This window comes from Dendrobates tinctorius, unplaced genomic scaffold, assembly GCF_039654945.1.
Source record: "Dendrobates tinctorius isolate UK_male_01 unplaced genomic scaffold, ASM3965494v1 ptg000119l, whole genome shotgun sequence".
In the NCBI taxonomy this organism is placed as follows: domain Eukaryota; kingdom Metazoa; phylum Chordata; class Amphibia; order Anura; family Dendrobatidae; genus Dendrobates; species Dendrobates tinctorius.
In genome coordinates, this window is record NW_027361787.1 from 42057 (window position 1) to 67262 (window position 25206).

At 41.8% G+C, this 25206-nt stretch overlaps 2 protein-coding genes across 2 annotated transcripts; one reads left to right on the forward strand and one right to left on the reverse strand.

Moving 5' to 3' along the window:
• The first annotated feature begins 4518 nt into the window (after positions 1–4518).
• Positions 4519–6438, forward strand: LOC141101519 (uncharacterized). Its single transcript, XM_073590647.1, has 3 exons — positions 4519–4729; positions 4863–5009; positions 5485–6438. The coding sequence occupies exons 1-3, from the start codon at positions 4656–4658 to the stop codon at positions 5756–5758; spliced, it is 495 nt and encodes a 164-aa protein (XP_073446748.1). The 5' UTR covers positions 4519–4655; the 3' UTR covers positions 5759–6438.
• Positions 6439–6813: 375 nt separating this feature from the next.
• Positions 6814–16351, reverse strand: LOC141101497 (uncharacterized). Its single transcript, XM_073590625.1, has 4 exons — positions 15956–16351; positions 8752–8893; positions 8523–8667; positions 6814–7957 (listed from the first exon to the last, which is right to left on the reverse strand). The coding sequence occupies exons 1-4, from the start codon at positions 16004–16006 to the stop codon at positions 7597–7599; spliced, it is 699 nt and encodes a 232-aa protein (XP_073446726.1). The 5' UTR covers positions 16007–16351; the 3' UTR covers positions 6814–7596.
• Between the last annotated feature and the right edge of the window lie 8855 nt (positions 16352–25206).

A 25206-nucleotide genomic window follows, 5' to 3' on the forward strand; every position in this document is an offset into this window, starting at 1 on the left:
GGTGTGTGGAAAAAAACTGTGTCCCCAGTTTTTGAATGATGTCACAGAGGTCCAAGAGTCAGTGACTAGTGTCATAAAGAACGTTGTTGATATGAGTAAGACAATGAATCTGGAGGTGGAGGAGGAGGATGTCACAGAGCTACTGGCATCTCATGGAGAGGAGTTATCTGCTGAGAACCTTATTCAACTGGAGAAGCAGATGATAGAGGAAGAGGAAGACATACCAACCCCAGAACCTAAGAGATTTACAAGGCAGGGCTTGGCAGGAGGTTTTGCCCTGATAGAGGAAGGGTTGTCAAGGTTTGAGGCTGAGGATCCCAACATGGAAAGGTACACTAGGGTTGCCAGAGGAGTCATGGATTCCCTTAGGTGTTACAAGGAGATCCTGGAGAAGAAGATGGTCTCCTTCCAAACTAACCTGCAGCAGTACTTCAAGAAGGTAGAGAGGCCTGCAATAGATCCTGCAACAGATCCTGTACCTCCAGCACCTTCTGCAGCTTCCTCCCAATGCTATTTTTGTTTATTACAGTACTGTACACTGTTGATTACTGTTACAGCACTTACAGTACAGTATTTCATTAAACGTACTGTACTGCACAATATTTTACTGTACCTATGTTTATTGATAATTATGTAAGGTACTGTGTTAGGATAGGCTAAGTGTTTGCAGTACTGTACTGTTACTATGGTACAGTACTGTATGAACGTATGGTCTGACTTATGTTGAAATTCGGTTTACGACGCCGCGTAAGAACGGATCAACGTCATAAGTCGAGGACTACCTGTACTTCCTTCCTTCTTTGTGAGAGCTTTAACATTTCCCTCAATACAATGTAAACCTACTGTCAGATTTTCGGCATGTACACAAGATGAGAAGAATGCAGAAACTGCTTCTCTTCCTGACATAACTTGGAAACAAATCCTGTTAGCGCTTACTGGTGTCACCGGGTCATATATCGTGTGGACAGTCTCAACTCTGGCATGACATGAGGTATGATTATGGAAACATGAATGATAAATGACTTTATCCTGTCCAGGTAGACACATTACCTTGGAAACAAAATTTAAGCATGACGAAATGTCTAATTGTTCAGTGTTGATACCATCAAATGCAAACTCTGTGTACTGTAATTGATAATATAACAATTGTGTAGGACTGACAGGAATTCCCAGAACACCCATAGGAACCAGGGTTTCTTCTCTTCCTGACACTGGGATCAGTGATGTTCCTACACAAATGTTCTGTTCACATTCTAACCACTTATTTACCCACAAATCTGTATGGTTTAACGCAAAGTTATATTCTATAGGCAAATCTCTCATTAGTCCTAGAGGTGTAATTCCACTTTGTAAGGCTTGTGCAATCATTGTCAGATTGGTGGAATGTTCAATCTGAATTTCTAGACATGTTTTGGCCACTTGAGATTCTTGTTCACTTTCCATTAAAGCTAAAGTAGCATCTTGTGGATGTGATACAGAAGATCCCAATACAGCAGCAGTGTTCAAAACCATCTTTTCAAGGACTTGATTCAAGCTTTTCTGAATCTTTACCCCTTTTCCTCCCATATACCCAATATTTTCCAGATCTGATTTAAGTGTATGAATGTCCATAGTGTTAATTAAACTTCCTACTGTTCCTAATCCCCCCAAAATACCTTCTAACATTCCCCTCTTACTCCTAACCTGTGTTGAAGTTCTTTTCCCAAACCATTGTTCTATTCCCATCTCCATGTTAGTGAGATGTGACTGACACTGGGGATATCTAGAAGAGATTTTCCAGTTAGACATGTTAAAGGTCCATACCATGGTCAGAAACACTCCATCTCGTAACAGAGGTTTAGATTGGAATTGATTGATTTGGAAAGGAGTAGATGGTTGAAATCTTGTCTGTGTGCATACATTATCCACTGCTGATCATATATTTACATTTACACCTTTTCATTGTTTGTAGTTATTTTTCGTTACAACATTGGTAAAGTCCAGAATCTTTAGGAGATGGATTATCTACAGAAAAAATAAAATCCTTATCCAACCATCTCACATTACTGGATTGACCTCTGTGGATAACATTTGTTGGACCATTTGAAAAACTTCCCAAAAATGATTTATCTTTGGTCCATGATAACAAAGATTCTGAAGGTAGCTCTAACCTCGTGCTGCATTTTAGTAATAAAGGAGACATATTTTCTTGACTATATACTGCTTGTGGTGTAACCCTTACTTCTGGAGCTATAGTATTTGATGCTGTAAAAACTACAGATACCTGTACTTGTACTGGTTCTCTGGTTATCTGAAAATTCCATGTTTTTACCCAATCCTCATCTCCTTCTGTAATAGAAAGAAATGAAGGGTCCAAAACTTTCCCAAAAAGTTGTGTCTTTAACCAAGCATCTGTTTTGGATGTTCCAACTTTCCCTTTTGTGATCATATCATTTGTAATATCTCCTGACCACTCAGCTTTCTCTTCACCTCTTATCGCTATATTCCAGAATAACACATCTGTAGGACTACATTCCCATGTGCCTGTTTTATTATTGTGTATATAGTCTCCTTGTAACTGTGTGAACTTCGTCTTAGGTCCTGTGGCTGCATGTAATATTATGTCAGTGTCATGTATGAAGTGTAGCTCAATACAGCATTTTGCACCAAAACCCATGCAAATGTTTCCAGTAATATCTACTGAATCGTCCGGTATGTCCTCATCTATTAAGTTTTGTAGATTCGTTCCTCTTGGTTTCCTTGGATGTAAAGTTCCTTTGAAAAGTTCCTTCACTTCACTAGTATTTGTTCCATGGTGTGAAATATCTTCAGCGTAGATCACAGTTGAAATAGTACAAAGTAGCAGAAATGTGATTCCCATCAGATAGTAGCTTCTCCTGGGAAATGTCTTTTTCTCCTGAAGGATTGGTGTTGAATCCCTTCCATCAAGGACGTGGAGTTTCGTATTCCAGTTCTTATTGGAATCCATTTCTTCCTAAAAGAAATGCAGTATCATTATTTTGCAATATACAGTTTGCATTGATCAACATGTACCCACAATTTTTGTTGTCTGCGGGTATTTTTAACCACCTTAGATGCTCGTTCCACAAGAATCATCACTTGTCCCATGGTTTCGATAATTTCAAAGGGACCTTCCCAATTACTTTCCCATGGTCCATTCTTCCTGAAAGTTTTAATCATCACTAGAGCCCCTTTCTTGAATTTGGATTCATATGGTGGCTCCATTCTCTGCATTCTTGATGCAGCATGTGGAAGAATCGTTTTCAAGTTATCCTGCAACAATTGCAACCATTTGGACCTTGCAACAGCATCTTTTTGTGGTGTAGACAAAAATGGTTCATGAGGAAAAATCAATGGCATTTTTCTTCCTGTCATCAGTTCAAAAGGAGTAAACTGAGTTGTGGCAAAAGTTGTTCCTCTTAGGCTAAGTGCACACGTTGCATATTTTAAGCAGAATTTTCCTGACAAAAATCGCATGTCACCGCTCCCAGAAGCCGCATGCGTTTTTTTGCGGTTTTTAAAGCGTTTGTTGTGCGTTTTTCATGTGGTTTTCTATGCGGGTTTTTATGCGGTTTGCAAGCGTTTTTACATTCACACAAAGTTAATTGAAAAAAGAAAAAAAAAAGTTTATGAAGTCATTTCCTGTTACAACCTCTATTCTCCATGTTTTTTTTGCAAATGGCAAGACAGTGAAGATGCGTCCATTGCAGAGCCTGTGTTTGAGCCCAGAACTGATGCTTATTTTGCATCTTACAACATTGATTTTGCTGCACCACCACGAGCAGGTAATGCTGGACACAGCATCTATCGTTTTTTGCATCATCTCATTGTGCGCGTCTATGCGCATGCATGGCGTGCACATGGTCTTGGATTGTCCTGTGTTTAATGTGCATTTATGCACATGTGTCTTTTGTGTGCATTGACAGGGTTCACATTGCGTTAGGGGACAATTTTCTGATGAGTCCACCATTGCCGGCAATGAAAATAATGCATCATAAGGCATGTCCACATCGCAATGTGCTATCAAGCAGGCGTTAATGATGCACCCTTGAACGCTGCTTGCCATTTTTTGGTTGCGTTGGTGAACGCACTTGTTGCATGTGCAAATGCTAGGTAGCGCGTGTTACCTGGGCGCTACCATATTTTTGCGCAATCGCTGCGTTAATAATGACAATAATGACATCTGCTGTACTGCATACAAAATGTTTGCTTTAACGCCATGTTAACCGAGCCTTAGGCCTGCATTGCTCATAGTTTTGTGTCTGACAAAAGACTTTAAAACAAAAATGGCCAAGGTTTTATGTTTGAATTTTACAAAGTAAAGCACAATGGTCAATGGAAAATCAGCGTTCGCATGAACATGTGTTTGATTGCGTTACGGTGTGCATGCAATCTTTGCGTACAGATTTGTACATACTATATTTTACCACTCGATTGCTAGGGCGCATAAATGCAAGCGCGCGCAACTAGTTTTATATTACATAGGATTTTTGGTCACACAATGCGGCTTCAGAAATAATGCTAATGTTACAGTACCGTAACATAATGTCCGCATATTTCTTAATGGTTTATTATTTTGATGTATTTGGGACTCATATTTAATTATCCCATAGGAGCGATGTCGTACGAGGAAGAGGAGTACAGCTTCCAAAAGAATGTGGGTGCACCCAATTCTTCAAGAGCGTGTGGACAAGGGCCACTTCAATCTTCTTTACCAGGATTTAAGGAAGTAAGATATAGTAGGGCAAATTATGTTCTTTGTGACTCAGTGAGGCACACATTTTGTTTAAATTTGTTTTGTTGTTTATTGTAATCATGTTCAATACTTTACCTGTTAATTTTTTTTTTTATTCTTGTTTCAGGTATCCTGAGAAATGTGTCCACTTCTGCCGGCTGACAATACCAGCATTTGATCGCCTACTCGACCTTCTTTCACCCGAGTTAAATTATCAAGAAACAGTCATGCGAAGACCCATCTCTGCTGAGGAAAGGCTGCTCATCACCTTGCGGTAATTTTTTTTCACATAACCCCTCTAAAGATCCCATCAAACATCAAGCAGATGAACGCAAAAGATTTTCCCAAAACAAAAAATTTAAAAAAAAATTCAGACATGGCAATGTATCTGAAGTATTGCCGTCTACTTTTCGGTTAAAACATCGAGGTGCTTGCATCCAAACCAAGGAAGGTTTCAAAGTGGCAAAAAAATAAAAACAGCACTACACACTACAGGGGAAAAATAGAGTGTCTTTATTTTACATGTATTTCATCAATACATATGTAGACATGCAGGACGTTAGAGGAATGCTAGGGGAGGGAGGTGCTGGACAACGGGTGTTTCTACTCGATTAAACTCGCTTCCACGGGTAAAGGACAGGTAGAAGTGATACATAGCGAAAAGGCCATTCCAATAACGTCCTGCATGCATATTATCCTTTATTTGTATTTCGATGCTTTACTTACATTTTCCTTTCCTTTTTTTACAGGTTTTTGGCCACAGGAGAGAGCTACACATCACTGCACCTACAATTTAGGGTTGGTAAATCCACCATCTCTCAAATTGTGAGGTGTACATGTGCCGTCATCTGGCAGAAGTTGCAGCCCATCGTCATGCCATCGCCGACCGAGGAGACTTGGCTGCAGGTCGCAGCTGGCTTTCAGTCTGTGGCCAATTTCCCAAACTACATAGGTGCAGTTGACAGAAAACATGTGAGAGTGCTGAAGCCACCACGATCAGGATCACGCTTCTTTAATTATTAGAAGTATTTCTCAGTGGTTCTGATGGCGGTGGCTGATGCACATTACAAATTTGTTGTCATCGACGTTGGTGCCTATGGTAGTACTGGGGATTCTCGGGTGTTGCGATCATCTCAGATCGGAATGCAAATTCTTCAAGGTGGCGGAACGCTTCCACCCCCAAGACCTTTGCCGGGTTCCACACTTCCAGTGCCCTTTGTGATGGTATTGGATGAGGCGTTTCCCTTAAAGATCAACCTGCTGCGCCCATACCCACGAAGGACACTGGATGACCGGCGGAGGATTTTTAATTATCGGCTGAGCCGTGCACGAAGATATGTGGAATGCACCTTTGGGATCCTGTGTAGTCAGTGGCGGATCTTTCACACTGCCATCCAGTTAGAGACTGACACTGTTGACACTGTAATTAATGCGTGCTGTGTACTCCACAACTACTTTCGAGAATACAGAAAAGAGGTAGATGAGGAGTCACAGCTGTCTGAATTAGTTGCAGTTGAAACCTCGGGTCAGGGAAGGCTTTCAAACTCGGGTGTGCGTGTGCGAGAAACATTCACTGACTACTTCATGAGTCCTGAAGGTGCCGTGCACTGGCAATACTCCAGTGTCAGTGTTGAGCAGCCTGAACAGCTGAGAAGAAATGATAAGTAATCCCAAGCAAGCAAGTAGCGTGCTGATAAAAACTTTTGGACAAAATGCTAAAAATTAATAAATTTTTTGGCTGGTCAACAATAAATCGGGTCTCTGCGAACATCTATTCTTTACACACCACCATTACCCACTACACTCAATTTTCACAACATATCTACTATTATTTGTTAAAATTTTTAACATATAGCCCATGGTGCGCTACTTTCCAAAAGGTAACATACCAAATATCACTACAGTACACAAAGGAGGCAGTTGTTTGGGGTGTCACAGCAGCACATTGGTTGGTTGAGCTGGGAGCTCCAATAGTGGTGAGGAGGCAGCGTGTAGTGAGCAGTGTTTATCTGTTTCTGTTTTTTACATTGATTACAGTGTGTTTAGTCTTTGGCACCAAAAAATATTCACACACACACTGAGTCTTGAAACTGTTTTTTTTTATATAAACAGTATCTAAATTGTGAAAAACACATATAAAAACACTGTATGAAACATACTTCAACAGAACGACAAACATTGTCGGAATAAATTTTACCCTGTCAACAGGACAGGCAAGGTGTCTGGTGGCTACGGAGGTTTTTTGACCAGACAACTTGGCTGGTATCTAAAGTGTCGAAAGCACATAAAAAAACACTGTATGAAACATACTTAAAATGAACGACAAACATTGTCGGAATAAATTTTATCCTGTCAACAGGACAGGCAAGTTGTCTGGTGGCAACGGGGGTTTTTTGACCAGACAACTTGGTCGGTGATTAACCAAACCTCAAAATTGATGATAGTGTGGATCATAGCTATACGATGGATATAAGTTTTGAGACAACACCTGACTCATTGGAGAGTTTCCATGTTGACCACTACTTTGTGATGAATTTTGGTGGCCAAAAACAAATGAATCAGGATGGTCAGGACGTAAGGATGGCACCTGACCAAACCGCTGCGAAGCAGTTGATGCAGGTGGTGGTGGAGGCACACAGCGGGGATTAAAAAGGTTCATAATCCCACTGATTATGTCATTTGCCGGTGGTAGATTTGATGGTGTGTCAACAGACATTATAAGTACATTTACAGCAGACATTATAAGATTCCGTCAGTCCCGTGGCATGGACCTCAGGCGGCTGGCTATGTTTAAACCAAAAGTGTCTATGTCATCCTGATGTCTTACATTATCAATAAGACTGAGGGTTCGGCTAGTGAGTTCAATTGCACTCAGTCTCAGTTGTTGTCCCTTTTTTTGTTGCCGCCCTAGTCGATGCCAGGGAACGGACAGAACCTGCCCGCATCCAAGTGCGCCTTGACACACCACCAGCTGAGCTACTGGTAGTGACAGGTGCAGGAGCAGCAGACGCCAAAGTCCCGTCAGAGGACACACTGGTGTCCAATAAAGAATCACAACCAGCTGCTTCAGCTGCCATGGAGGATATCACTGAAGAGGGCCTGTCATCCTGAGGAGCTGGAGAGGAAGACATGTCAAAGTCCTGGACCTCCTCGGCCAGACCAGTTTCCGGGCTTTTCTGTCCAGGGGCTGTTGACGGGCCGGAACTTATATTTCCATCCATTCTGTTGAAGGAAGAAACACAAAATTATACCAAAACTAAAAAGTCAAAGTTTATAACTAGGTAAAAATAAAATATATATAATATGTAAAAAGCTGAACTCGGGTATGACATGAGATTTTATGGAAATTTTTTTGAGCTTAAAGTCCACCTCTCGGCTTATAAAAAAGTGATCTAACATAGTTTGCAGCATATGGGGACATAGTCTATGGCCTAGCATATTGGGGAATAATCTATGGAGCATGTTATGGAGCCATAACAAGGATCATTACATTGGGCATATTATTATCTTTACCATCTTATGGGGCCATTTTTAAACTTTGTGCTGAAATATATGGCCTATTTTTGGTATGGAGCATGTTATGTTCACCTCTTGAAGTGTATGTTGCGTTATATGTGGATCCAGAATTAATATTGATATGCAATATGCTTAATAATAAAATTATTAAACATCATCACATCTCACAAACATAACAGCATACTATCCCGAATATCAAACAATGTCCAGTCGTCATCCAATTATCGTGACGTTAGCCAGACACTACCCCAGTAATCAAGGCGCTAATTACCTCCGCACATTCCTGCTGGTTAAAATGAACTGCAGCTGATCAGCATATGGAACCTTCTTTCTAGGAGGTGAACTTCCACTTGGTGTCTTCATTGACTTGACCAGCCTGTCCGTTATTGAGCGCCATCGATTTTTCACATCATCCACTGCAATAAAATCAAAGAAAAACATTAATGTGTTTTCACAAATTACAGGCCAAATTTTAAATAGAACTCATAACACAAACTTACTAATCTGTTTTTGTCCCGCTCTTGGAAGGTCCGGCCACCGCGGATATATTTCGGTGACAATTGCTGGCCAAGCATCCCTTTTATTGTAGGATCCCTTGTATGCCGCACTGGCACGGTCCCACACTTCAGGATGTTTCTCTATCTAAAAAATGAATAATCCATGTTAATAACTGTTATTTAAAAAGAATTTAAAAGCAAAAAGTCCGTTTTGTCTCTATAATTTGGTCAACACATGTAGAGATATATCCACACTGAAACTCACACACCAAACCAATGTCGATATGTTTGAATCCTGCTAGACCTTCACCCAAAAAACCAAAAGCAACCCTATACGGCTCTTTCAACATAATGTCCGTCACCACTCGAACCACGTGTAACCATTTGAACGCAAATGAGCTGGGATTCAGAGCAAGAAGCATGTTTCAATTCTCATCTTATGTCACTATACGTGAAGCCTTGGGCTATCCCTTTTTCCTCACATTATAACCAACCGTCCTCGACATGAACCTAGGCCTAACACAATGCCAAACCCCACACCCTCTTCATGTCCCCTGGCCTAACAAGGCATACGCCAAGGGTAAACCTTGGCCTACGCTTTCCCTAACACCACCCCAATTCCTAGTCCTAAACATAACCATCAACATTATAATAGGCCTAACAATATACATAACCCTATGCACATGCCTAAGGCTATTTTCACACTAGCGCCTTGTATCGCTGGGGTTCATGCGCAATAGAATATATAATAATGCTGCATACGCTCTTCCATTTTGGGTTCTAGATGCATGAGTTTATACCATTCTATAGCCATGTTCATGCATGGTATTTCAAAAGCAGAAGTACACATGGCCATCCACGCTACTGTGTGTATTTGGCGCATAAAGGCGCATTTGTTTTGTTTATCACAGGTCACATGGAGGAAAAATAATACAGGACTATGGGATGGCGGATATGTATATGGGCACGGGACTATGGGATGGAGGATGTGTGATGGGTATATGGGCACGGGACTATGAGATGGCGGATATGTATGATGGGTATATGGGCATGGGACTGTGGGATGGTGGATATGTATGATGGGTATATGGGCACGGGACTATGAGATGGCGGATATGTATGATGGGTATATGGGCATGGGACTGTGGGATGGAGAATATGTATGATGGGTATATGGGCATGGGACTGTGGGATGGTGGATATGTATGATGGGTATATGGGCACGGGACTATGGGATGGTGGATATGTATGATGGGTATATGGGGATGGTACTATGAGATGAAGGATATGTATGATGGGTATATGGGCACAGGACTATGGGATGGAGGATATGTATGATGGGTATATGGGCACGGGACTATGGGATGGAGGATATGTATGATGGGTATATGGGCACGGGACTATGGGATGGAGGATATGTATGATGGGTATATGGGCACGGGACTATGAGATGGCGGATATGTATGATGGGTATATGGGCATGGGACTGTGGGATGGAGAATATGTATGATGGGTATATGGGCATGGGACTGTGGGATGGTGGATATGTATGATGGGTATATGGGCACGGGACTATGGGATGGTGGATATGTATGATGGCTATATGGGGATGGTACTATGAGATGAAGGATATGTATGATGGGTATATGGGCACAGGACTATGGGATGGAGGATATGTATGATGGGTATATGGGCACGGGACTATGGGATGGAGGATATGTATGATGGGTATATGGGCATGGGACTATGGGATGGAGGATGTGTGATGGGTATATGGTCATGGGACTATGGGATGGAGGATATGTATGATGGTTATATGGGCATGGGACTATGGGATGGAGGATGTGTGATGGGTATATGGGCACTGGACTATGGGATGGCGGATATGTATGATCATAGAATCATAGAATCGTAGAGTTGGAAGGGACCTCCTGGGCCATCTGGTCCAACCCCCTGCTCAAAGCAGGATTCGCTAAATCATCCCAGTTAGATGTCTGTCCAGCCTCTGTTTGAAGACTTCCATTGAAGGAGAACTCACCACTTCTCGTGGCAGCCTGTTCCACTCATTGATCACTCTAACTGTCAAAAAGTTTTTTCTAATATCTAATCTGTGTCTCCTCCCATTCAGCTTCATCCCATTGCTTCTAGTCTTTCCTTTTGCAAATGAGAATAAAGTTGATCCTTCTACAATGTGACAGCCCTTTAGATATTTGTAGACAGCTATTAAGTCTCCTCTCAGTCTTCTCTTTTGCAAACTAAACATTCCCAAATCCTGCAACCTTTCCTCATAAGACAGGGTTTGCAGACCGGTCACCATTCTGGTCGCTCTTTTCTGAACTTGCTCCAGTTTGTTGATGTCTTTTTTAAAATGTGGTGCCCAAAATTGGACACAATATTCCAAATGAGGTCTGACCAAAGAGGAGTAGAGGGAAATAATTACTTCACGTGATCTAGACTGTATGCTTCTGTTAATACATCCTAGAATTGCATTTGCCTTTTTTGCTGCTGCATCACACTGTTGACTCATATTCAGTCTGCGATCTATTAGTATACCCAAGTCTTTTTCACATGTGCTGTCACTTAGCCCTATTCCTCCCATTCTATATATGCTTTTTTCATTTTTATTGCCCAGATGTAGTACTTTGCATTTCTCCCTGTTAAAAACCATTCTGTTAGTTGCTGCCCACTTCTCCAGTTTATTTAAATCTTTTTGAATCCTCTCTCTCTCTTCTCTAGTATTAGCTATCCCTCCTAGCTTTGTGTCATCAGCAAATTTAATCAGTTTACCCTCAATTCCTTCATCTAAATCGTTATATGATGGTTATATGGGCACTGGACTATGGGATGGAGGATATGTATGATGGGTATATGGGCACTGGACTATGGGATGGAGGGTGTGTGATGGGTATATGGGCACTGGACTATGGGATGGAGGATATGTATGACGGGTATATGGGCATGGGACTATGGGATGTCGGATATGTATGATGGGTATATGGGCATGGGACTATGGGATGGAGGATATGTATGATGGGTATATGGGCATGGGACTATGGGATGGAGGATGTGTGATGGGTATATGGACACGGGACTATGGGATGGAGGATGTGTATGATGGGTATATGGGCACGGGACTATGGGATGGTGGATATGTATATGGGCACGGGACTATGGGATGGAGGATATGTATGATGGGTATATAGACACGGGACTATGGGATGGAGGATATGTATGATGGATATATGGGCATGGGACTATGAGGTGAAGGATGTGTGATGGGTATATGGGCACTCGACTATGGGATGGCGAATATGTATGATGGGTATATGGGCATGGGACTATGGGATGAAGAATATGTATGATGGTTATATGGGCATGGGACTATGGGATGGAAGATGTGTGATGGGTATATGGGCACTCGACTATGGGATCGTGGATATGTATGATGGGTATATGGGCACGGGACTATGGGATGGAGGATAATTATAATTTGCTATAACTAACCACAGTTAGTTACTATGCCCAGGCAGCGCCGGGCTCTTCAGCTAGTTTTATATATTATTCGTTTTTATTTTTTTTATTTAGAAGTTTGGGTGTCAATTTCTGTAAATAATCTGGAAAAAAAATGGCGTGGGCTCCCACGCAATTTTTTCCACCAGAGAGGGAAAGCAGGTGAGTGACAGCAGATTTATATAGCCTAATAAGGGACCATTTTTTTTGGCCCCTCCCCAGCTAAAAAAATCTGCCCCCAGACACCCCATAAATGGCACATCTGTGAGATGCGCCTTTTATGGAACTTAACCCTCTCTCATCCCACAGCCATCGTGCAGTGGCATATGGGGTAATAAGGGGTTAATGTCACATTGCAATTGGAATGTGACATCCCATAGTTCAGAAGGCTGAACTTTTAAATTCCTATTTTGTATCTGTTTTCTCTCAGAAAGGAAATGTAACATCAACTGTTATTCACTGTCCTATTAAGGGAATAGAAGAATCCAGGATATCTATAAACAGAAAGATAGTGAGGAAACACTTAGCTAGCCTAAATGAATTCAAGTCTCCAGGTCCAGATGAATTACACCCCAGAGTACTGAAGGAGATAGCAGAAGAAATTTTTGAACCCCTCTCTATAATCTTTGAAAATTCTTGGAGAACAGGAGAAGTGCCAGAAGACTGGAGAAGAGCAAATGTTGTTCCTATCTTCAAAAAGGGGAAGAAGGTGGACCCAGGTAACTATAGGCCGGTGAGTCTGACTTCTATACCAGGAAAGATCTTTGAACAAATTATTAAACAACATGTATGTCAATACCTGGATAAGAATGAAGTGATTAAACAGAGTCAGCATGGGTTTGTAACTAATAAGTCATGTCAGACTAACTTAATTTCCTTCTATGACGGTATCACTGATTGGGTGGATCAAGGAAATGCTGTAGATATAGTATATAGATATAGTATATCTTGACTTCAGCAAAGCATTTGACAAAGTCTCTCATACAATCCTTATTGAAAAAATGATTAAGTATGGAATGGACAAGGCAACTGTTAGGTGGATTCATAACTGGCTTAGTGATCGGACCCAAAGAGTGGTCGTAAATGGCTGCACATCCAGTTGGAAGAATGTCTCAAGTGGGGTACCACAGGGCTCTGTCCTGGGCCCTGTATTGTTCAACATCTTTATCAACGATTTAGATGAAGGAATTGAGGGTAAACTGATTAAATTTGCTAATGACACAAAGCTAGGAGGGATAGCTAATACTAGAGAAGAGAGAGAGAGGATTCAAAAAGATTTAAATAAACTGGAGAAGTGGGCAGCAACTAACAGAATGGTTTTTAACAGGGAGAAATGCAAAGTACTACATCTGGGCAATAAAAATGGAAAAAGCATATATAGAATGGGAGGAATAGGGCTAAGTGACAGCACATGTGAAAAAGACTTGGGTATACTAATAGATCACAGACTGAATATGAGTCAACAGTGTGATGCAGCAGCAAAAAAGGCAAATGCAATTCTAGGATGTATTAACAGAAGCATACAGTCTAGATCACGTGAAGTCATTATTTCCCTCTACTCCTCTTTGGTCAGACCTCATCTGGAATATTGTGTCCAGTTTTGGGCACCACATTTTAAAAAAGACATCAACAAACTGGAGCAAGTTCAGAAAAGAGCGACCAGAATGGTGACCGGTCTGCAAACCCTGTCTTATGAGGAAAGGTTGCAGGATTTGGGAATGTTTAGTTTGCAAAAGAGAAGACTGAGAGGAGACTTAATAGCTGTCTACAAATATCTAAAGGGCTGTCACATTGTAGAAGGATCAACTTTATTCTCATTTGCACAAGGAAAGACTAGAAGCAATGGGATGAAACTGAATGGGAGGAGACACAGATTAGATATTAGAAAAAACTTTTTGACAGTTAGAGTGATCAATGAGTGGAACAGGCTGCCACGAGAAGTGGTGAGTTCTCCTTCAATGGAAGTCTTCAAACAGAGGCTGGACAGACATCTGACTGGGATGATTTATCGAATCCTGCTTTGAGCAGGGGGTTGGACCAGATGGCCCAGGAGGTCCCTTCCAACTCTACGATTCTATGATTCTATGATTCTAAGCCGGGTTAATAACAGATAGGCGTCAATCAGCCACCGATCCATTGTTAACCATATATCTTGAAAGGGTTAAAAAAATAAACAGACATTATTTTGAAATGTTTTTATTTAAATAAATACAACTTGTTTTTGACCATGTTTTATTGAACGCCCAATCCAAGATTTGAAGGGTTAAAAAAAAAAAAAAATCCACCTCCATTGCTGATCTGAGATCTGCACAGGAGTGTGAGAAATTTTCCCACGCTCCTGAGTTCATCTCAGGACAACATGTTAGTCCGCGCATGCGCAGACCGGACCACCCGCGTTCACCCGAGCAGCGCGAGCTGACTTCGGGTGAAGTCGGTAAACAATGAACCGGGGTGCTTTACGGCCCCATTCATTGTAGCGGCGTCGGGAGTTTAGAGCGGCCACACTTAAAAAAAAAAAAAAAAAAAAAGGAAATTTTAGGGAAAGGCTGTTGGGGGAAAAAAATGATATATGTGGAAGAGGGGGGGAAACGGGAATTAAAAAGGCACATTTTAGTGGGGGCCCAAAACTCATATTGGCGGGGGGAATGGGGCAAAAAAAAATTTTTTTTATTCACAGCAGGAACAGCTCGATGGGAATACTGCTCCCATCGCACTGAGCCTGCTGGCACTACTGTATGGGAACAGACATAGGCCGATGGGCCTAGTAGTCCTATCGGCCTATGCCAGATAGCAGCAGTAGACACAGACGCCCCATTCACCACATCCACGCCATATACACCACACACAGACATCACGCACACACACTCACCACGCTTATCATGAAGGGGACATCTAGCTCCATCCTGTCTACCACTCCATGCCTGTAGCACCAGCCATGATACAGGAAGAAGGAAAGGATTGGGATGTCCTTCTTCCTGTATGGGATGGTCCTTGCATGGCATGATGGGGCATGATGGGAAGGGCTACATGTCATTTCCTGGCCGCATGCGGTATTTACCGCGAGAAATATGCCGAATGTATTAAAAAATGCGGTTTACATGCGATCCCATACAACCCTATGGAGCCGGAATTGCCGCTGATTCGCAAAATTAATGAGCATGCTGTGTTTTTTTCCGCGGTGAGATTCCGCCGCGGAAAAAAACGCAGCATTAGCACAGCAGAGCGGAATCCCAAAGGCTTGCATGGGATGCTTATTTTTAGTGATTTTGCGGCAGAAACGCGCGTGAAATAACGCCGCGGACACGCAAAAAAAGCGGATCGTGTGAACATACCCTTACACTCAACAGTACAAAAGGTACTGCATCAACCCAAGTATTGCCTTTGTCCAATAACATCTTGGCAATTCTGGATTTTATTGTTCTATTCATCCTTTCCACAATACCAGCAGACTGTGGATGGTAGGGTACATGAAGCTGTTGTCGTACCCCTAGAATAGCACAAACGGCTTGCATGATTTTTCCTGTAAAGTGACTTCCTCGATCAGAGGTGATCATTCTTGGGATCCCCCAAGTACAAAAGACATGATTAACTAATGCTCTAGCTGTAGACAAAGCATCATCTTTCCTGACAGGTAAAATTTCAACCCACTTAGAAAAAACATCTACTACAACCAATGCATACCTGAGACCATTTTTACCTGATGGTAACGGTCCAATGTAGTCGATCTGTAACGTAGACCATGGACCATCTGCAGGTGCGATTCGGAGTAGTGGCGGTTTCTGTCCTTTTGGTCTTGGATTAATTTGGGCACAAATGAGACATGATTGAACAACACTTTGCACTGTCTCTTCCATCTTTTCCCAGTAAAATTTCTCTCTGAGAATGCCTAACAATTTTTGTTGGCCCAAATGACCCAAACTTTCATGATTATATTTTGTGAACTCAACCTGTAGATGTCTTGGGACAACAGGACGCAACTCCCCGTTTAAGTCATGACACAAAACCCCGTTTTCACAAACAAAGGGAGGTTTTGGATCAACCCGGGAAGCAACAAGAGATGAGTCTTTTTCTTGTTCTTCCGCAAAAGAAGGGATATGCGTGTCTGTTCTTTGAACTGCTGAAACCTCGAGAGGTTCAGGTTCAAACACCTCTTCTCCTGTCAGGGCTGCCTCTTTGGCTAGCATATCTGCGGTTGCATTTCCAACAGATAATTCATCATCAGATGTTTTATGGGCCGGAACCTTGACAATAGCAAAACCATTAGGGTTTTTTGATGCTATCCTGAAATTTGTCTTCAGTGTGTCACTGTGAACAAGAGTCTTATTAGATGAATCTACATAACCTCTTTTTTCCCAAACTGACAAGTAATCTGTCAGTGATCTTACAACATAGGAGCTATCACTGTAGATCGCAATGGGACACTGATCATCTGCTTCATTCAGCTGTAGTACCATTTTTACTGCTTCTAGCTCTGCCCTTTGAGCTGAAAAATGACTCGGTAATTTGTGCTTCACAACCTGTCCTCTTTTGGGATAAAAAATGGCATATCCTGAATAATAGTGCCCATCTGAATAGAAATTGACTGTAAAGTACACACCTACCAGGTGTCTTGCACAGGTCTCAAAACTTCTTTCAACAGGAGAGAGAAGCTTAGAAAAATAGCCCAAAATTCTCCACTCTTCTCCCTGCAACTGTAACAGCACAGCAGACACTGATGCCTCTGATGTGTGCACTTGCAAAGCAAATGGAGCCGAAGGATCTACTGTGGACAAAGCAGGTGCATTTTGTAAATTAATTTTTAATTGTTCAAATGAGGTTTGCTGTTCATCACCCCAAGGACCAAAGTAATCACTGTTTTCACCTTTCAAAAGATGATATAAAGGTCTGGCCTTGTCTGCAAAATTCTCAATGAAATCCCTTGAATAGTTCATAAGACCTAAGAAATGTCTCAATGCCTTGTGTGATGTCGGAATTGGTAGGGAAGCAATTGCCTCAATTCTTTCCTGCAGTGGCTGCCTTTTTCCTGGACTCAACAGCACCCCTAAAAATCTGACCTCAGTCTGCATTAATTTGACCTTTTTGGTGTTCAACTTCAACCCTGCATCATGCAACAACTCAAACAATTCTGTCAGAAGAGAAACATGTGTCTCTTTATCCTCTGTAGACAATAAAATATCATCCACATATTGCAGAATGCAATCAGGCCTCGAAAATCTGGATAATACCTTTGCCAATGCCTGATGAAAAACACTAGGTGACAAATGTGCTCCTTGAGGTAACCTGCAAAACAGATATTGCTCGTCCAAGAAGGTAAATGCAAACTTATACTGACAACTCTTTTCAAGAGGTATACTGAAAAAACCATTACTAATGTCCAGTACAGAAAAGTATTTGGCCTTTGCATTTAACCTTGCCATCATGTCATGAGTATCTGCCACAATTGGTGCGACATTGGGTGTATGCTTATTGAACATCCGTAAATCCAATATCATTCGATAAGAACCATCAGATTTCAAAACACACCACAAAGGATTGTTACTTACAGAATTAGCCTTTCGGATAACACCTTGATCTAACAATTCCTGTATGATCTTTGACATAGAATCAATTGATTCTGGAGGCAATTTATACTGACGCTGTGGCGGGGGATCACGCCCCTCCACATTCACGATAACGTCCTTCATTGTTCCAACCTCATTCCTGAACTGAGCCCAAAGAGAAGGAAAAAGCTGTACAATTTCTGTCAATACCTCGTCATCGTTAGTGTCAGGCCACAAATGGTCAGATGACACCACATCATTCAAGCAAATACTTCCAACATGGCTATAATCATTAGGATCAATGACTACCGGTTTACAACCATTGGAATCTTTCCAGATCACTTGATTTCCTAGGTCAACTACCCATCCGAATTTCTGCATAAAATCTGTGCCAAGTATATTTTCAGAATCACGACAATACCAGATGTCAATTTCTGTTTTGAAAGAACTAGGTATTTCCAATGTCACATTGGGAATTAAGGTTGCTTTAGTTCCACCTTTTCCACTGAAACCGACAATTGTACAAACTGGTGAATCTGGGTTTAGCTTCAAATCAAGGTTTGTAACACTTAACTGAGCTCCTGTGTCAATGAGGAATACAACATTCTGGCCTGCTAAACTTACTTTGATAAATGGTCTTCCACAGTCATCCAATGTAACTCGAGTCACAAATTCCAATGGATGTGGTTCAGGAATAGTCTGTGATTGTCAGAAAGATGAAGGAGATGGGAGAAGACCAGTGTCCTTTTTAAAAGACCTTGGAATTCTATCCCTTGACTCTGTTTCCTTCACTGTCATTTCTCTGATCTGTCTGATTAATGGTGCATATGGTGACTGTGTTTGTCTGTTGGCAGTATGAGCAGGTGCAGATAATTGTAATGCAGGTGCGGAAGGTGTGGTGTATGATTTTGGCATGAGTCCGTTTTCCCTTCCAAGCTTACCTGTTCCTTGTGTACCCATCTCTGATTCTGCTCTCAAAAATTTCCTGCACTGCCACTTCAAGTGTCCAGGTATACCACAAAAATAACAATGGATATTGTTCCTTTGTGTAGTATTTTTACCTCTATGCTCAATGTGATCCCTACTCTTGGAGAATACTGTGGCTCTAGGTTTCAGCTGACTGTCTTCCTTCTCATGAACTACCGCTATTTTAGCCTTGACCTGATTTTGTTTCATGGATCTCCTTATTCTGTCAATAAAAACTGTTGCTTCTTGCAATGATGGCTGAGTGTTAGCCAATTGCACTGAGGCAGGATCTAAGTACTTGAACTTCTTTACAAAAAATTTGATCATGGATGCTGGCTCTTCGTGAGGCCCGAGATCCATTACCATCCTATAGGCCTGTTCAAACTTTACCAAAAAAGAGAATGGGTCTTCAGAAATATTTGTTTGTAAACTCCCTAAAATATCAACTGTAGGCATGTCTTCTCCAGTTGTAAACAATACTAATTGTCTAAGTCTGTCTTCTTTTGTACTATGTGCCATTTCATTCTCATCATTTAATCTGGGTGTGGTCTGTAATCTTTTTCCCATATGTGAAGGTAACCAAACTTTGAATATTTTATTCTTTTGCTCATCATTCAGATTGTATTTGTCTGTGTTTGATTCAAAAGTGTCCGCATTATAAAAGGCATCCATCTTATCATTGTAATTTGGAATGTCTTTTACAATTTTCATTAGCTGATCGTGTATTTTCAGATTAATGCGTGCTGCTCTGTCATGTAATTTTTTCCGTTGTAATTCTACTGCCTCTAATTCCTCTACTGAAGCATCTGGATCCTGCATATTTGGTACAAATGATGAGGCAGCAGCACTGTCCTCCTGTTGATCTTGTGTTAGCAGAAACCCTTTTTATATCTTGTCGTAATTTAGACAATAACTCTGTCCTGGTATCTATTTGATCCTCCAATTGTTCTATATGCTCTGACAAAATCAAACAATTTGGACAATCAAAGTAATCCCCGTCAGACTCTTGTGTGTCACCTGGTGTGTCAGTGTGATTAATGTCTTGTGTGACAATGCATGTTTTATAGGTGTTAGGTTCAGTTTTCTCAAAGACTAAGCTATTATACACATGAACTAGCTGCATAACATTCTGAAGTTTCCTTTGTAATTTTCTTACTGAGAAAAACCTTTTGTCAATTTTAACATTTTCTGCCTCACATTGATTATACAAACTAGACCATAATTGGGCATCCGTATGATTATGAACAAACTTGAAATCTATGTTACTTTTCTTAGCATAATCATGTATAAAATCCATTATATTTTTTCTCACCTATTGAGAGTCTTTCCTGTCAATGGATGGTCCTCTGTGTCCTTATGCAATCCTCAGATCTCCGTCTGGATGAGACGCATGCAGCTCTTTACGATCCTCACCCGTCGTCTTCAGGTTCAGTGTGATCCTTTGTGCCGTGAAATAGTGGAATTCCTGAGGAAGCTTGTACAACAGGTGGTTTTTTAGCAGAGTTCGTGCTCCCCCCTTGCACAATCGAGGAAGGAATGCCAGCCAAAATTAGCACAAAAGATCTATCTGGCTAAGGCTCGCCAAAATGTAGAAAAATATATATATATATATATATATATATATATATATATATATATCTTCTTGCACGGTTGAGAATCAAAAGTAAAGGCAATGTTGAATTGAGGATAAAATAAATCTTGTTTTTAATTGTTCATTTCCAAAAGTGATTACAAAAATGAAGAAAAGTAAGTTCATGACATGCAATAATTATTTGAAGAGAAAACGAGCATTGTTCTTACATATAGTCTTGAGCAGCTGTCCGGGTGTTCGAGAGTCTCAAGGGATATGAGATCTCCTGAACAAGAGTTAGGCCGGCTTTATATACTATTCTGACCTATAAACTACAACCACATATGGTGGCTTGCCACTATGTTCATAAGTTCTTCCATATTAAGTGAACCCTAGTTATTTTAAACAATATGCATACAGTTATTTATGCATTACCTTAGTCTGAGATATTTAAGCCTAAAGTCTGAGATCTTTAGAACCATTCATTATCTCTAAATAGTCACATTTTGACAGCTTTGACTATTTTGACCTATACATTTGACAAGAGAGACAGCTGTGTGAGCCAAGGCACTCAGAATAAGTCAGTCACTTCTCTAAAGTAAGCAAAGCCTGTTAACTATATTCTGTATGAGAGAATTAATCCATATTATAGAAATACTGATATTTTACATATGTCCATGTCCACCCTTGCGCCGACAGTTACCCGCCTCCCGTTGCCCGATAAATATTCTGGGGATGGAGTCCCTCCTCCATCAGCGGACCCGGGTGCATCTGTAGGAGATGGTCGCGAGCATTTGATGTCGCTGGTTCGTTCGTCGGTGACTTCGTCTACGTGGCAAGCCTATGATGCCGTTAGACCGACTGTCTGGTTACTAGGACACTCCTACATATTTTGAGCAGCACAGCGAGCTGAGTGCCGCCCTGGGGGGAGGCATCTAGGTTTCCGTGACGTGGCCTTCATGTGGAGAGGCATCAGGGGCTTGCAATGGCCGCAAGTTCTACCGGAAGTGGTATCGATTGCAAGAGGAGCCAGGGGTCCTATAATTTTGGATTCTGCACGCGGGGGGGAATGATCTATGATCGTACAAGGTGGCAGAGCTTCTCACAATGATGCGGGCTGATATGGAACGTTTCCATGGTTTTTTTTTCAGGAATTGGTGCTAGTCTGGTCTGAGATTGTCCCGAGGGCGGTGTGGCAAGGAGCTAGGGATGGTATTGCCGTTGAGCGCACTAGGAGGACCATACACGCCTGTATTTCTAAGATGGTGCGTGAGAGGTTTGGTTGTTAGACACAGACAACTGGAAGGGGATAATGCTGCTTTATTGAGACCTGATGGGGTGCACTTGAACAATATCGGGCTCGATATCTTATCCGGTCTCCAAGATGGCATAGAGCAGGCATTGCTACTGATGGGTGGGGGTCGGAGTCCTGTTTGAGAAACAGGATCCTCCGTGGCGGTGGAGAAGTAATGGCACATAAGTTACGGCTTGCTGGCTGACTTGCCTGCGAATATGGAGTAGGGCATTAGGCAGCGAGCGCGTTTTTAAGAAAGCTAAGTGCCTTTTCAAATGGTTGGTAAGAAAACATTTAATAAAGCTGTGACTGACCTTCACCCATCACTTGGTCTCTGAGTTTTGATTTGTATGGTTAAGTGGGGCTGAGGAAATGCGCCAAGGGGTTGTTTAGCCCTATGTCAACACAGTCATACAGGAGGAGAGGTACTGTGCAGTATATACATATACAGGAGTGGTACTGTGCAGTGTATATATATACAGGAGGAGTGGTACTTTGCAGTATATACATATACAGGAGTGGTACTGTGCAGTGTATATATATATATACAGGATGAGTGGTACTGTGCAGTATATACATATATAGGAGTGGTACTGTGCAGTGTATATATACAGGAGGAGTGGTACTGTGCAGTATATACATATACAGGAGTGGTACTGTGCAGTGTATATATATACAGGATGAGTGGTACTGTGCAGTATATACATATATAGGAGTGGTACTGTGCAGTGTATATATACAGGAGGAGTGGTACTGTGCAGTATATACATATACAGGAGTGGTACTGTGTAGTGTATATACACAGGAGGAGTGGTACTGTGCAGAGTATATATAAAGGAGGAGTGGTACTGTGCAGTATATACATATACAGGAGTGGTACTGTGCAGTGTATATATACAGGACAGGAGTTGTACTGTGCAGTGTATATATATACAGGAGTGGTACTGTGCAGTGTGTATATACAGGAGGAGTGGTACTGTGCAGTGAATATATATAGGACTGGAGTGGTACTGTGCAGCGTATATATACAGGACAGGAGGAGTGGTACTGTGCAGCGTATATATACAGGACAGGAGTAGTGGTACTGTGCAATGTATATATACAGGAGTGGTACTGTGCAGAGTATATATACAGGAGGAGTGGTACTGTGCAGTGTATATATACAGGAGGAGTGGTACTGTGCAGTGTATATATACAGGAGTGGTACTGTGCAGTGTATATATATACAGGAGGAGTGGTACTGTGCAGTGTATATATATACAGGAGGAGTGGTACTGTGCAGTGTATATATACAGGAGGAGTGGTACTGTGCAGTGTATATATATATATATACAGGAGGAGTGGTACTGTGCAGTGTATATATACAGGAGGAGTGGTACTGTGCAGTGTATATATATACAGGAGGAGTGGTACTGTGCAGTGTATATATACAGGAGGAGTGGTACTGTGCAGTGAATATATACAGGACTGGAGTGGTACTGTGCAGTGTATATATACAGGACAGGAGGAGTGGTACTGTGCAGCGTATATATACAGGACAGGAGTAGTGGTACTGTGCAATGTATATATACAGGAGTGGTACTGTGCAGTGTATATACAGGAGGAGTGGTACTGTGCAGTGTATATATACAGGAGGAGCGGTAATGTGCAGTGTATATATACAGGAGTGGTACTGTGCAGTGTATATATACAGGAGGAGTGGTACTGTGCAGTGTATATATACAGGAGGAGTGGTACTGTGCAGTGTATATATACAGGAGGAGTGGTACTGTGCAGTGCATATATATACAGGGCAGGAGGACTGGTACTGTGCAGTGTGTATATGCAGGACAGGAGTGGTACTGTGCAGTGTATATATACAGGACAGGAGTGGTGCTGTGCAGTGTAAATATACAGGACAGGAGTGGTACTGTGCAGTGCATATATACAGGCCAGGAGGAGTGGTGCTGTGCAGTGTATATATACAGGACAGGAGGAGTGGTAATGTGCAGTGTATATATACAGGAGGAGTGGTACTGTGCAGTGCATATATACAGGACAGGAGGAGTGGTACTGTGCAGTGTATATATACAGGAGGAGTTGTACTGTGCAGTGTGTATATGCAGGATAGGAGTGGTACTATGCAGTGTGTATATACAGGACACGAGTGGTACTGTGCAGTGTATATATACAGGACAGGAGGAGTGGTGCTGTGCAGTGTATATATACAGGACAGGAGGAGTGGTGCTGTGCAGTGTATATATACAGGAGTGGGACTGTGCCGTGTATATAGACAGGAGTGGTACTGTGCAGTGTGTATATATACAGGACAGGAGTGGTACTGTGCAGTGCATATATGCAGGACAGGAGTGGTACTGTGCAGTGCATATATGCAGGACAGGAGTGGTACTGTGCAGTGCATATATGCAGGACAGGAGTGGTACTGTGCAGTGTATATATACAGGACAGGAGTGGTGCTGTGCAGTGTATATATACATCACAGGAGGAGTGGTACTGTGCAGTGTATATATACAGGACAGGAGTGGTACTGTGCAGTGCATATATGCAGGAGGAGGGGTACTGTGCAGTGTATATATAGGAGTGGTACTGTGCAGTGTATATATACAGGAAAGGAGGAGTGATGTCCTGCAGTGTATATATACAGGATTGGTACTGTGCAGTGTATATATACAGGACTGGAGTGGTACTGTGGAGTGTATATATACAGGAGTGGTACTGTGCAGTGTATATATAGGAGTGGTACTGTGCAGTGTATATATACAGGAAAGGAGGAGTGATGTCGTGCAGTGTATATATACAGGATTGGTACTGTGCAGTGCATATATACAGGACTGGAGTGGTACTGTGGAGTGTATATATACAGGAGTGGTACTGTGCAGTGTATATATACAGGATTGGTACTGTGCAGCGTATATACACAGGACAGGAGTAGTGGTACTGTGCAGTGTATATATATATAGGAGTGGTACTGTGCGGTGCATATATACGGGACAGGAGGAGAGGTACTGTGCAGTGCATATATACAGGACAGGAGTGGTACTGTGCAGTGTATATATACAGGAGTGGCGCTGTGCAGTGTATAGATAAAGGAGGAGTGGTACTGTGCAGTGTACATATGCAGGACAGGAGTGGTACTGTGCAGTGTATATATACAGGACAGGAGTGGTATTGTGCAGTGCATATATACAGGACAGGAGTGGTGCTGTGCATTGTATATACAGGAGTGGTACTGTGCAGTGTATATATACAGGAGGAGTGGTACTGTGGAGTGTATATATACAGGACAGGAGTGGTGCTGTGCAGTGTATATATACATCACAGGAGGAGTGGTGCTGTGCAGTGTATATATGCAGGACAGGAGTGGTACTGTGCAGTGTATATAGACAGGAGTGGGACTGTGCAGTGTATATAGACAGGAGTGGTACTGTGCAGTGTATATATACAGGACATGAGTGGTACTGTGCAGTGCATATATGCAGGACAGGAGGAATGGTGCTGTGCAGTGTATATATACAGGACAGGAGTGGTACTGTGCAGTGTATATATACAGGACAGGAGTGGTACTGTGCAGTGTATAT